Source organism: Pituophis catenifer, unplaced genomic scaffold (genome assembly GCF_029215685.1).
Source record: "Pituophis catenifer annectens isolate HBS135680 unplaced genomic scaffold, rPitCat1.0.hap2 SCAF_1, whole genome shotgun sequence".
Taxonomy (NCBI): Eukaryota; Metazoa; Chordata; class Lepidosauria; order Squamata; family Colubridae; genus Pituophis; species Pituophis catenifer.
The window spans coordinates 43,763,701-43,776,447 of NW_027256881.1; the positions used below are offsets into that span (position 1 = coordinate 43,763,701).

Consider the following 12,747-nt stretch of genomic DNA (forward strand, 5'->3'; position numbering starts at 1 on the left):
GGTGGGGTGGGGGGGTATAAGGTAGGCATACTCTCTCATATACCGAAGGGCACTTAAATTGTTTTTGAGAATTATATACAAGATATTTAATATTTATCAGTTTATGCATACTTATGGACAATAACAAAAAGTTCCAATGAATCATATTCCTACGTCCTTCAAAAATCTGTAATAATAAAAGTATTATCTGTTATGAAACATTATCTGTTTCAAATTTTACTATGAGAATTTGTGCAAAGAGCTAATTTGGTACGAAGTTTAGAGAGCCAGATATTAATTTATGAGTAGAGGCTGATAGTATATACCATAAAAGCTTATTATCCCTAATAGACTGAATTTAAATCCTTTGCTAAATAGGTCTGGTAAACAATCTTTATGGTGTAATACTGAGATTTCTAGTTGTCATGCTTATAAGGATTAGGCACATATGCTCATCTTAAATCTTCTTTAGAATGTTGAAAAGGTAAAATTCCTGTTCTTAGTAGCAAAGATCCCTCTTTGTCCATCCAGTAACAGCTCTCTCATATTTAAATATAACCCTAGTGTTAATAAGTAGTAAGAGAAACAAAACAAAAGTATTAGTTTAAGAAAATCACCTTTGGTATTCTGAGCTGCAAGTTACTGGTGGAAAATCAAATGAATAGCTTCAGTAGTATTTCAATAAAGCATCAATAATTCAGGAGACCAAATTACCACACCACAAAACAATAAAACAAATACCAAACCATTTCACCTTTATAACAGCAATATACTATTAAGCAAAATTACAGTTTGGTTTTACAGCAATCTGTTAAAAATGAAATACTCAATAACATGTGAATAAAAGGATATTGATAAGTGAACCAATTATATACCTCTTTGGCGAGATACGACAATACAGACTCTGTCTCATTCAGAAGGGCAACACTGCATTTTCCCCTATGGAAGCAGAAAAAAGGAAATGTTTATGTCTAGAAATATATTTTGCAAACTAAAGGGAAACAAATCTGTCAACCAAGTTCATAGTTTGAACAGTTCAGTTACTGTATATCTTATCATTTCTACAAACATACAGACTTCAGGAGAGTTCTGCAGAATTGCCAAAGGCCATTTTACTCTAGTTTCTATTCCCACAGTGGCTATGCAGATGATGATAGGAAACTAACAAGGTCTTAATGCAAAAATAGTTTTCCTCCTTGCATTTTTTTAATTCAAGCTAACTTGATTTTCTCTGTGGAAATAATATTCAGCCATTGTGACCATTAAATTTTAATTATATTAAATGCATTACCTTACAACTGGCTTAAATGTAAGAGATCAACAAACGAAAAGAAAGAAGGCAGAAAATAAGACATTCAGTTCTAGGACAAGTTCATGATTCTCATACCAGGACTAGCAATCTGAGTGAATCCACAACCATCCCTGTAATGAGTGAATAGCTTGAGGGATGTGGGAGTAATTACTGAGCTGAAGAGACAGCTTGTACCTCTGCCCTAACCTACAATGACCACAAATCTTTTATTATAAAGGACAGTCCTTTACTTTAGAAATTCTTGAAAAGAATTTCATTCTTGTGAAAAAATATGGAAATTGTCTTGTTTAAATGAATTTGATTTTAGGTATTTTTATTAGAATATGCATTTTTTTAAAAAAGTATTTGTTGCTTTTACTTTGAATTTTCCTTGGTAAGCAAAATTATAAACAATCTTTTTTATCTTTATGAACCTCTTTCAGATTTGCCTTTTTTTCAGTTTGTCCTTTATTGTTTCCAAGAAAATATTATACCCTAACCTTATAAATACAGACATACCTATGAAGTAGTGCTCCCTCCCATTATACAATTGAACATCATTTGCCCATTTTGGGATTGAACTTGTTGTACTACTCAAAACCTAGACAAACAGACCTAGCCAGATTTCAACTGACAAACACAAACCTTTTCTTTTATCCCAAATTACATCTTGCCCAAGGTGGAAAACTGCAGGGAGTTGCCCAGGCAATCATCAGTGTGACTTGAAGGTATATGCACGTATACACACACACATACACAGAATTGGATTTAACACATAAATTTTTAAATGCTTCTCATTAAATGCTGTCACACATTTTTACAGGGATACTTTATTAAACCTTGGAATCATATTGTTCTACCTGTCTATTATATTGATAACAAACCACTTCAAAGGCTGACAGTGCCCACATTTTGTCAAGCAATCATCAGTATCTATTCTACAACATCAATCCAAGAAGACATACTCATCTTTTTTTGCAACAATCTAGATGTGCTAGATCCAAAGCTCATATGGAAATAGATTCCAAATTTTAGGAATATGGTTTTAAATATTAATTGACAACATTAACATATCCATAATAATAATACTGACAATTCAACAATTCAATCAATGTGGAATAGCATGGAAATCATATGTATAAACATACTTTCAACTTTACCTCTAACTCAAAAACATAAAAAGACAGTTTACAAACCCCTTTTAAGTATCTATCAAGATGTTAATGAACCCCTATAAAAAAATTTTATGGATTATTTTCATTTTAAAATAAAAAAGATATAATCTTTTTTCCGGCTTCTCAGGATGTCCTCGAGGCTCGTGGAGGTTTGCGGAGGCTTGCGGAGATCGTAGGACGGCGAGAGCGGCCCGAAGGAGGAGGGGCGGCAGCTGACTCTCCATGGCGAAGGCGGCAGAGCCAGGATGACAGCGTCAGCGCCGCGGTGGTGGCGGCGGTGCGGCACCCTCGTCGGGATCCTCGCCAGCCCAATCCACCCTGGACATGCACTAGGGGCGGAGGGGGGGGCGAGGTGAGGACGGGGAGGCTGGCGGCGGCGGCGACGCTGGCGGCGTGGAAATGGCGGCTGCCGGGACAAGGAAGGAGCCGCCGCAGTTTGGTGTGTGGGAGTGTCGGAGATGTTAGCAGCTGCTCGCTTGCTGTGTTGGACCTCCTGGGTGATCGTGGGGCATTGTTTGGCCCCTTGGTCGTCCCAGAGACCTCCATGGGGATTTATGGAGGCTGGGCGAGGCGAGCAGCATGGTCATAAGGAAGATCTGGGAGGGGCTGGGGAGAGCTGGACCATGACTGAGGGGTTTCCCCCCTGTGGCATTTGTTGCCTCTGCTCTCCTTTTTCACCTCCCATTCCCCTGAATGTGGTGATATCATGCTGCGCATGCTTGCTGGACAATTCATCTCCTGGTCTAGGTGTCATTCTTGACCTCCCCGGAATTATGACTGTTATGATCTCCGCCATCTTGAGCCTGCTTTGGACTATGTGGACTGACCTGATCCCATTCTTTCCCTCTATTGAATGGAGGTTTACATCTGGGGACTCAAGTCTTGGTGGAGTGGGTCTACAGCTGCTGTCTCAATTCCGGCTTTTTGGACGATTGTGGTTGACCAGCGGCCGTGAGAGGGGGGCTGGGTCACCCTCTGCCAGATCGAAACAGCATTTTACTCCCGCCATTGCCGTGAGAGGGCAATGAGGTCCCACGTGTTCCATTGGAATTCTATCGAAGTCTGACATTTCACTCCTTCTGACTGTGATAACATCAAATTGTCTCCTGGCTATTGGCCATGGGTTATTACCTCCCCTTGATGTCCAGATGTACTCGGTGAATGAACTTTGTGCCCTGAGAGACTCGCCCCTCTCGCAGGTTTGGCCCTCTTCGTTATCGAGGGCCTATCTTGATGACGGGCGTTGGAGCCCCGAGAGATGGCATGCGGCAAAGAAGAGTTTGAGGGGTTTTTTAAGTGGGTTTCTTAGTGGGTTTTTAACAAAAATTTTAAGGGGTTCGGGGGGGGATTAGGGTGGGTTCTGGGGGAAATCCACCAGGTTCAAGACCAGCCTTAGCGAAGGGCTGCGACACTAGGGACGTAGAACCAGAGGTCGGGGAGGGCGTTGGAGTTCGATTTAAAGAGGGCTGTTCCATCAGTATAGTGAGTGGGAGGGGCAGATATGGCGGAAGCTGGGAACCACATCATGTTCGGGGAATGCACACTCGCTATCTTAGAGCGATTGCGCACTCCGGTCCCCAATGCTTTTCTCGTTCCCCAGGCTGTCCAGATTCTCAGGGCCAGAGCCTTCGGCTGATGTTATGCAATGCCAGGTCCATTGTTAATAAAGCCCCCCTCATTCACGATCTTATTCAGGAGGGGGAGGCGGACCTGGCGGGCATTACGGAGACCTGGTTGGGCCAGGAGGGGGGAGTTCCCCTCGTGGATATATGCCCACCAGGCTTCCGTGTATTTCATCAGCCGAGGGCTCAGGGCAGGGGCGGGGGGGGTGGCGGTTATTATAAAGGAAGGTCTGGATCCAAGGGAGACCACTGTTCCACAGATAGACGGATGTGAGTCCCTCTTTGTGAAGTGGGGTTGTGGAATACAGATGGGCTTGTTGGTCACGTACCTGGCTCCCTGCCACGTGGCAACGGCCCTGCCTGAGCTGCTTAACGTTATAGCCAAGGTGGCAGTGGACACCCCCAGACTTGTTATCATGGGGGATTTTAACCTGCCATCTATCGGTGAAACGTCTGAGGTGGCTCGAGAGTTCATGGCTTCCAAGACGGCCATGGACCTTACTCAGTTAATTCATGACCCCACTCACACAGGGGGACACACTCTGGACTTAGTTTTTGTCTCTGGTCAGTGGTTGAGTGGCCTTGATATAGGGGATATAGCCATCGAACCCTTGTCATGGTCTGACCACTCGCTCCTTCGACTGGACTTTCTAACCACTGCACCCCGCCGCAGGGAGGCGGGACCGACCAGGTGGTTCCGCCCCAGGCGCCTGATGGACCCTGATAGGTTCCAGATGGAGCTTGGGCCATTTCCTGAGACTCTGGCTCATGGCTCGGCTGAAAACCTGGTGGCCGCCTGGGATAGTGCGGCTGCCGGGGCCTTGGACCATGTCGTGCCTTTGCGGCCTCTGACCCGGCACCGAACTCACCTAGCTCCTTGGTTCTCCGAGGAGCTCAGGGAGATGAAGCGTCGGAAAAGACGCTGGAGAGTAGTTGGAGGACCAGCCGCTCCGAACCCGACCGAACACTGGTGAGGTCTCATATTAAGACCTACCTAGTGGCGATAAAAGCGGCGAAATCTAGCTATTTTGCCGCTCTTATCGCGTCATCAGATAATCGCCCGGCCGCCCTGTTTAGGGTGACCCGCTCCCTCCTCCACCTGGAAGCGCGGGATGACCCCTTGCAGGGCCTAGCTGAGGATTTTGTGCAGTATCTGTATGACAAAATCGCTCAGATTCAGGAAGGGCTGGCCTCTGACTGGGTATGTCCAGACGGGATGACTGAGGCAGGTCTTGAGAGTGTTATCTGGGGGGAGTTTGATCCTGTGGCTCCCGAGGACATGGACAGGGTCCTGGGATGGCTGAACGCATCCACATGTTTATTGGACCCGTGTCCCTCCTGGTTGGTACTGGCTTCCCGGGAGGTGACACGAGGCTGGCTCCAGAAGATTGTTAACGCTTCTTTGAGTGAGGGGGTCCTGCCGGCCGCTTTGAAAGAAGCGGTTGTGAGGCCCCTCCTCAAGAAGCCCTCTCTGGATCCGGCTGTTTTGGCTAACTATCGTCCAGTCTCCAACCTTCGCTTCGTTGCGAAGGTTGTTGAGAGTGTGGTAGCACAACAGCTTCCCAGGTACCTGGATGAAGCTGTCTATCTAGACCCGCTCCAGTCTGGCTTCCGGCCTGGGCACAGCACGGAAACGGCATTGGTCGCGTTGGTGGATGATCTCTGGAGGGCTCGGGATAGGGGTTGCTCCTCTATCCTGGTCCTGTTAGACCTCTCAGCGGCTTTTGATACCATCGACCATGGTATCATGTTGCACCGGTTGGCGGGGTTGGGGGGCACCATTCTGCGGTGGTTCTCCTCCTACCTCTCTGACCGGTTGCAATCTGTGTTGACAGGGGGGCAGCGGTCGACCCCGAGGCACCTTGCTTGTGGGGTGCCACAAGGGTCGGTCCTCTCGCCCCTTCTGTTCAACATTTATGTAAAGCCGCTGGGTGAGATCATCCCTGGCTTCGGGGTGGAGTTTCATCAGTACGCTGATGACACCCAGCTGTACATCTCCACCCCAGGCCATCCCAACGATGCCCTTGAAGTGATGTCCCAGTGCCTGGAGGCCGTGCGGGCCTGGATGGGGAGAAACAGGCTCCGACTCAACCCCTCCAAGACCAAGTGGCTGTGGCTTCCGGCATCCCGATATAGCCAGCTGACGCCATCGCTGGCTATTGGGGGCGAATCACTCGCCCCCACGGAGAGGGCTCGTAACTTGGGCGTCCTCCTGGACGCACGGCTGTCTTTAGAAGAACATTTGATGGCCGTGGCCAGGGGGGCTTTTTATCAGGTTCGCCTGATATGCCAGTCGCGCCCCTTTCTAGATCGGGACTCCCTACGCACAGTCACTCAGGCACTCGTCACTTCCCGCCTGGATTACTGCAACGCTCTCTACAAGGGGCTCCCCCTGAGGTGCACCCGGAGGCTCCAGCTGGTCCAGAATGCGGCCGCGCGGGGGATTATGGGGGCGACGAGGCGCTCCCATGTGACACCTCTCCTGCGCGAGCTGCACTGGCTCCCGGTGGTCTTCCGGGTGCGCTTCAAGGTGTTGGTGACCACCTTTAAAGCGCTCCATGGCTTAGGGCCGGGGTACCTACGAGACCGCCTTCTGCCACCAATAGCCTCCCACCGGCCAGTACGCTCACACAGAGTGGGCCTCCTCAGGATGCCGTCCGCCAGACAATGTCAGCTGGCGACCCCCGGGGGAGAGCCTTCTCTGTGGTGGCGCCCACCCTCTGGAACAACCTCCCCCCAGAGATACGTACAATAACAGACCTCCGGATTTTTCGTCGGGCCGTGAAAACCTATTTATTTCAACTAGCTGGGCTGGCTTGAGTTAAATTTTAAATTGGTTTTAAATTGGGTTGTTTTAATTTACGGCCAAAATATCTAATTATTTTAAACTGTTTTAAAATTTTGTATGTCCTGTTTTTTACTTTGGCTGTTCACCGCCCTGAGTCCTATTTGGAGAAGGGCGGTATAGAAATTGAAACAAATAAAATAAAAATTGAAACAAATAAATAAAAATATGACTTTTTAAAAAATGCAATACCATAGATTTGTTAGAACTCAATATTTCAATTATTTATTGCAAATTTCAAATTATCAATATTTTATCTCCGTAGAATCTCCATCTGTTGATGTAACTAAATCACTGGCTTTATTTTAAAAAAAAAGGTTATATAATACACTCAAAACTGTAGAAATTTCTGTGACTACAAATAAATCAAGCCCAGACTGGGAATATAACGAATAGTTTAATTAAATATATTGCCATTCAATAATTAGATACACTTTATTCTGTTTGTAATTTTCCAAAAGTCTTAAAGAAGCAATCAGCAAGAAGCAAATCTAAAGTTGTTAACCACATTTTTGGTTTAGATTTCCAAAATAATAAACAAAAAGTTTATCCACTAACTTTAAATAAGGAATATTCCAGAGAATTAATCTCTCAGTAAATGAGTCAGAATTAAATTGCTTTTCCAATAACATCTAAATATGTCCTACTGCCTTAAGGACAACACATTTTAATTCCTACTGTAATTAGATCCCAGTACCTCCTACTGTTTCAAAGGATCTAAATAATATCGCTCTAATCATTTATTCATTATTTATTAAATTTATATGCCTCCCCACATCTCCTGGATAAGGCAACTCTGGGCAGCTAATAATGCTCATAATAACACAATGTTCAAATGCTAACATATTCCAAAGGAAACAGAAATGTATTTGCTTCAAATTCTGTAAAATTAAATTCATCTTCATACATAGAACATAGAATATTTAGAAAATAGTTTGACCCCCCTCATCTTTGTAGGAGCCCCTCAAATATTGGAACCCTGCAATCATGTCTCGCTACTCCTTCTTTTCATTAGGCTAGACATATCCAATTCCGATAAATGTTCTTCCTATGTTTTAGCCTCCAGCCCCCCTAATCATTCTTGTTTCTCTTCTCTTTACTCTTTCCAGAATCTCAACATTTTTTGTCATACTGTTTTGTTTTGTTTTTGTCATACAGAAGCTGTAATTTAGAAAGAAAGAATCTCATAGTCTGATTGATCCATGAAAATCAATTTCAACTATACTGGTTTATAGAAATGGAATTTATAATAGGTATCCTTCTTAAAATACATACTGGACATTAAATTAATTTACGTAATTTGCCCAAAAAAACACATGGGCATTTCCTACCACCCATGAGTATCATTTTTCATCTGTGTTATTGTCACAGTTACACCCTATATAGCTGGCAAACCAAGATTTCAAAAAGCACACAAATTTCAGAAACGTTTATATAATGCTAGCCTGAAGTAAGAAAATAATCTTGAAAACTGTAAGAGTGAATTCCACTCAGACTCAGAGTGAGTTAATTCAGATGGAATCTCTTCAAAGTCCTTCCTTTCCGCAGTTTTCACATCTGGACTGCATCATGTCTTCTCACCTAAATAGCATTTCTTCCCTGTTTCCTTTCTCCAGTCTCTCAGAACTTCACAGTTTACCATTTTGACATTTACTAATTAAAATATTTTTCTGATAAATTATTCCTAAGAATCCAGACAATAAACCACACCCATTTTTTGCCATATTTTCACAAAATCATTATTGCCAATTGGCAGCACATTAGATTTCTTTCAGTTTATGGAGAAAATGTGCAACATTATTGTATAACACCCACAAAAATTGAGAGCTTTGATAATTGCTAATAAGACCTAAAATATACTCAATATACAATAACAATTATGTTCCAATCGAGCCATTTTCACTGTCCAGCAAAAGCAATAATTTTAATCCAAGAAATAAAAGTTAAGGGAAATTCATTTATTCTCATAATATGTTCCAAAAATGTAATAGGTAATGTGTTAGAACAGTATCTGGACCTCTGTAAGAAGAAAAATGGCAGGATATACAGTGTTCAATCAAAACAACCAGTATACATGCATTATTAGTGCAAGGCTAATAATCAACTTAATAAAATGTCATGCAAAAATCATTCATTAATTTACTAAAATGATAAATAAAAGAAGTTCAATTTTGAGTAGTTTCATGCAAAACATTCAATAAACTATTTCATTCCAGATTAACATTATTGTATCAACGACAGCCACAGTACCACTAGGAGAGCATAACAAATAAAACCCAGCAATCAGGGGCCAAATTATAAAAATAATATGGAAGGCTAAGATCTGAAGATAATGTTCTGAATACAACATCTCCCTTTTTAAAAGGTAGTAAAATTGTAAAAATGCTCCATTTGGAATTAATTGAAAATTGCTGGTCAGAGTTGTACACATTGTTCTGCTTAGTAATATAAGAGTAGGGAAAGGATTCCTTAGTATACTTTTTTAAAATTCAGCTCTTCAAGTTAGTCTCTAACAACATGTTCAAGCATTTTTCTATTAGCTTTCATTTCAACAGGTGGACAGCATGATTAACCACTCACTCTTGTTATACCTGCACCAACAGGTAACTGCCCTTATTAACGCTGTTATTTTAATAATTTTTGAGTAGGAGAATCAGACACAACATTCAAGATTATTAAGTAAATTTTTCTTTTTGTTTATAACCTGTAACTGAACAATTATCAAGTCAAGCAACTATTACAGAGTTATTATGTGCTGCTGTCTGTGAAATCCTCCAGATATTATATTGGATGTTGCAGTCAAGAGGCCAACAATTTCCATTTTTTCCAGGTTCCCAATAAACTGTTCAGTATGTTTTGTAACAGCAGGGCTGAGTGTGTAGCCTGAAAGGCTCGTAATTTCAACCACCAATCTCTACCGGGCCTGGTAGCTCAGCAGACTAAAAGCATCATGATTAACACCAGCTGTCTGCAATTACTTTAAGTTCGAATCTCACCAGGCTCAAGGTTGACTCAGTCTTCCATCCTTTCTAAGGTAGGTTAAATGAGGACCCAGTTTGTGGGGGCAATAAGCTGACTTTGTATAAATATACAAAAGTATGAAGGCTATTGTTTAACGCATTGTAAGCCGCCCTGAGTCTCCGGAGAAGGGTGGCATATAAATCAAATTAAAAAAAAAAAATCTCACAAATCCTCTGGGGGTACACACCTTGGCTTCATCTCCTGCCTTGGTGTAACATCTTGATAGTCACTGTTATCCTCATCTATCTTTTAGGAAAATTCCTTTGTAATACACCTCCAGCATGTGCTTAAACTAGCTTACTGGAAGTAAAAGAAAAAGATATGATAAATCTAAAATAGTTTATAACATCATCTCCTCATCCTGAGCACTGAGACATGTTGCTAGGAAAATCAGCACCCACTATTTCAAAAGACATTTACACAGACTCATCCTTCATTTAAAAAAAAAAAAGGGAAAGGATTCTTTCTTTATGCTTAAATTCCTCTTCAATTTTGAGTAGTCTCATGCAAGACATTCAATAATGCAAAAGATAAAAATACAGATCTGATAAAATTACAGACATATTTAAAGAACCTCTCGTGGATACTTTACAGAAAGTAATAAAATTCTGGAAACCATACATTTTTAAAGTAATGTCAAAACATACAAGGATTGATTTTGTAGGTAAACAGGGACAATAACCTCTAGAGACAATAAAGCATTAACTAATATAGAAAAGAAATTAATATTCTTAGTAGTATTCTCTTATTCCTGTACAGAATAGACAACTCCAGGCATAAATGTTAACCCTATACCAATTTAATTATGCGATAAAATATTTTTCCTGAAAATTCCAATTTGTATCAGAAGCCAAGGGGAAATAATAAATCCCACCTGGTTTCCAGCCTCTCACCTAGCAACTTTGGCTTTATTTTTAAAAACTGACTGACTTTATTTTTAAAAACATTTTCTCCTCTAACCAAAAGGGAGAGCTTTGGAAGAACCTGGTGCATTGTTTGCTAAAATCTATGTGCTTCTATTTGAGATGGAAAAAAATTGTACCTGAATGTCCGAGCCAGCAATTCGTTTTGACATGAGGCCTGGCAAGAAGGCAGACTGCAAGAGTGAATGTGGGATGAGGAGCTGCCTACCCATTCACTATACACCATATTGAATAATCAATTTTATTTTATTTTATTTTATTTTATTTTGTGTATCATTTTGTGCATGTTGAAATATATTTATGAATAGACTTGTGTTTAAATCATGTATTTGAAACAAATGTCTAATGTTCATGAATCACCATTTTCAAGATTTTAAGCATATTGAGAGATTTAATTGTATGAATTAAAACTTGCAAGAAATAGAACTAGGCTGAGATATGTGTTCAATCTTAATGCAGAGCAGCTGTTGCAGTCAGTGTTAAATGACTTGAAATCTTCATTCTTTCTAAATTCTGGTTGGCATTAACCACAAATGATGGTTGCTCTGTATTTGCATATCATACTTAATCTAAGACTAGACACTGGCCATGGATAAAGAGGTGTGCAGACAGGTGTGATGAGGTCTCATGCATATTTATCATAATCAGTACAGTGGGTTAAGGAGAACAGCAAGTATGTTCCATTCTTCAGGATCTGATTGACCACTCATATGCAGGATATATGACTTGAGTAAGTCAGTATAATTGCATTGATACAAGTGCTTCAAAATTCTAACTGCATTTAGAAGGAATGTGATCCAAAAGAAAAGAAAAGTGATGTAAATAGATGTGTTGAAATGAAAGTATAGATTTAGAAATGAATGAAAATGTATAGTCTGTTGTGCTTACGTGGACATATAAATATTTAATGGTTCAAAAGAAAAATCACAAAACTGAAAGGATATACATTTTCACACCGAAATATGGCAGTTAATTGGGGGGGGAGTCCTTCTTCCTTTTCAATTAACATACAATCATATTGCATTTTTCTTCTTTTTAATATAAGAACTATACATTTCTTTTATCTTCATCATAAGGGATCAATCTGTTCTGCCTGGTACTATAGATCTAATTGTTGGCTTTTTTGTTATATAGACTTATATAAAAGCTATTATTTTTGCTTATGTTCCATTAGTTCTTGAAGTAATTGGAAATCTGCTTTGCTTGTAGCACAGTTAAATCTTATTAAGTCATCTTACATTCTGAACAACATACAGACCATTGATGTTTTCTATCATGCATATCAACCTTTTTTTCCCTTTATTGTTCTGCTTAAAACCCAACATGCAGAAGACCACTAGAGAACTCAGAAGAGCTCTAAAGAACTCAAAAGTTTACAAACCAAGAAAATTCCAAAAATTTACAAATTCCAGATCAAAATGCATACATTAAAAGGATGTATAATTTTAACTTTAAGAAATTATTAGACATTGTGATAATTTTATTTGAAATCTATGTTGAAATATATTATTAGGCCAATAAAATTAACTGACTGTTATTGGCATGAGAATAGATTTCAACACCTCAAAAATATTAATAGCCCAGATTAAAATGATAACAGTTCCCTGAGATCTCAAACTTCTATGTTACTGAGTCAACAAGCAAAAATAGAATATTCAATATTAAGATTGGTAGAAATGTGAGCATCAAGGCTACATTTAAACCTTAAAATCGACATAAAATATTGATCCTAAAGTGATGTATATGTTTCTAAGAAATTTACTTTCCAGCAAAGCAGATGGGACGATGTTAAATTAAACTTTTAAAAAGGATAAATAGTTCCAAGATATTTAGCTAGCTGTAGATTTAGATCCAGTATGTGGAACTTAAAACTGTCAGTGACTAGGGTTAC

General features: G+C 40.7%; 1 protein-coding gene across 1 annotated transcript in view; it reads right to left on the reverse strand.

Moving 5' to 3' along the window:
* Positions 1 to 12,747, reverse strand: part of MTA3 (metastasis associated 1 family member 3) — a 131,813-nt gene that overhangs the window by 76,563 nt on the left and 42,503 nt on the right. Inside the window, exon 5 of the mRNA XM_070948489.1 lies at positions 855 to 918. Coding sequence (XP_070804590.1) covers positions 855 to 918 — 64 coding nt within the window. The remainder of the gene's footprint in view (positions 1 to 854; positions 919 to 12,747) is intronic.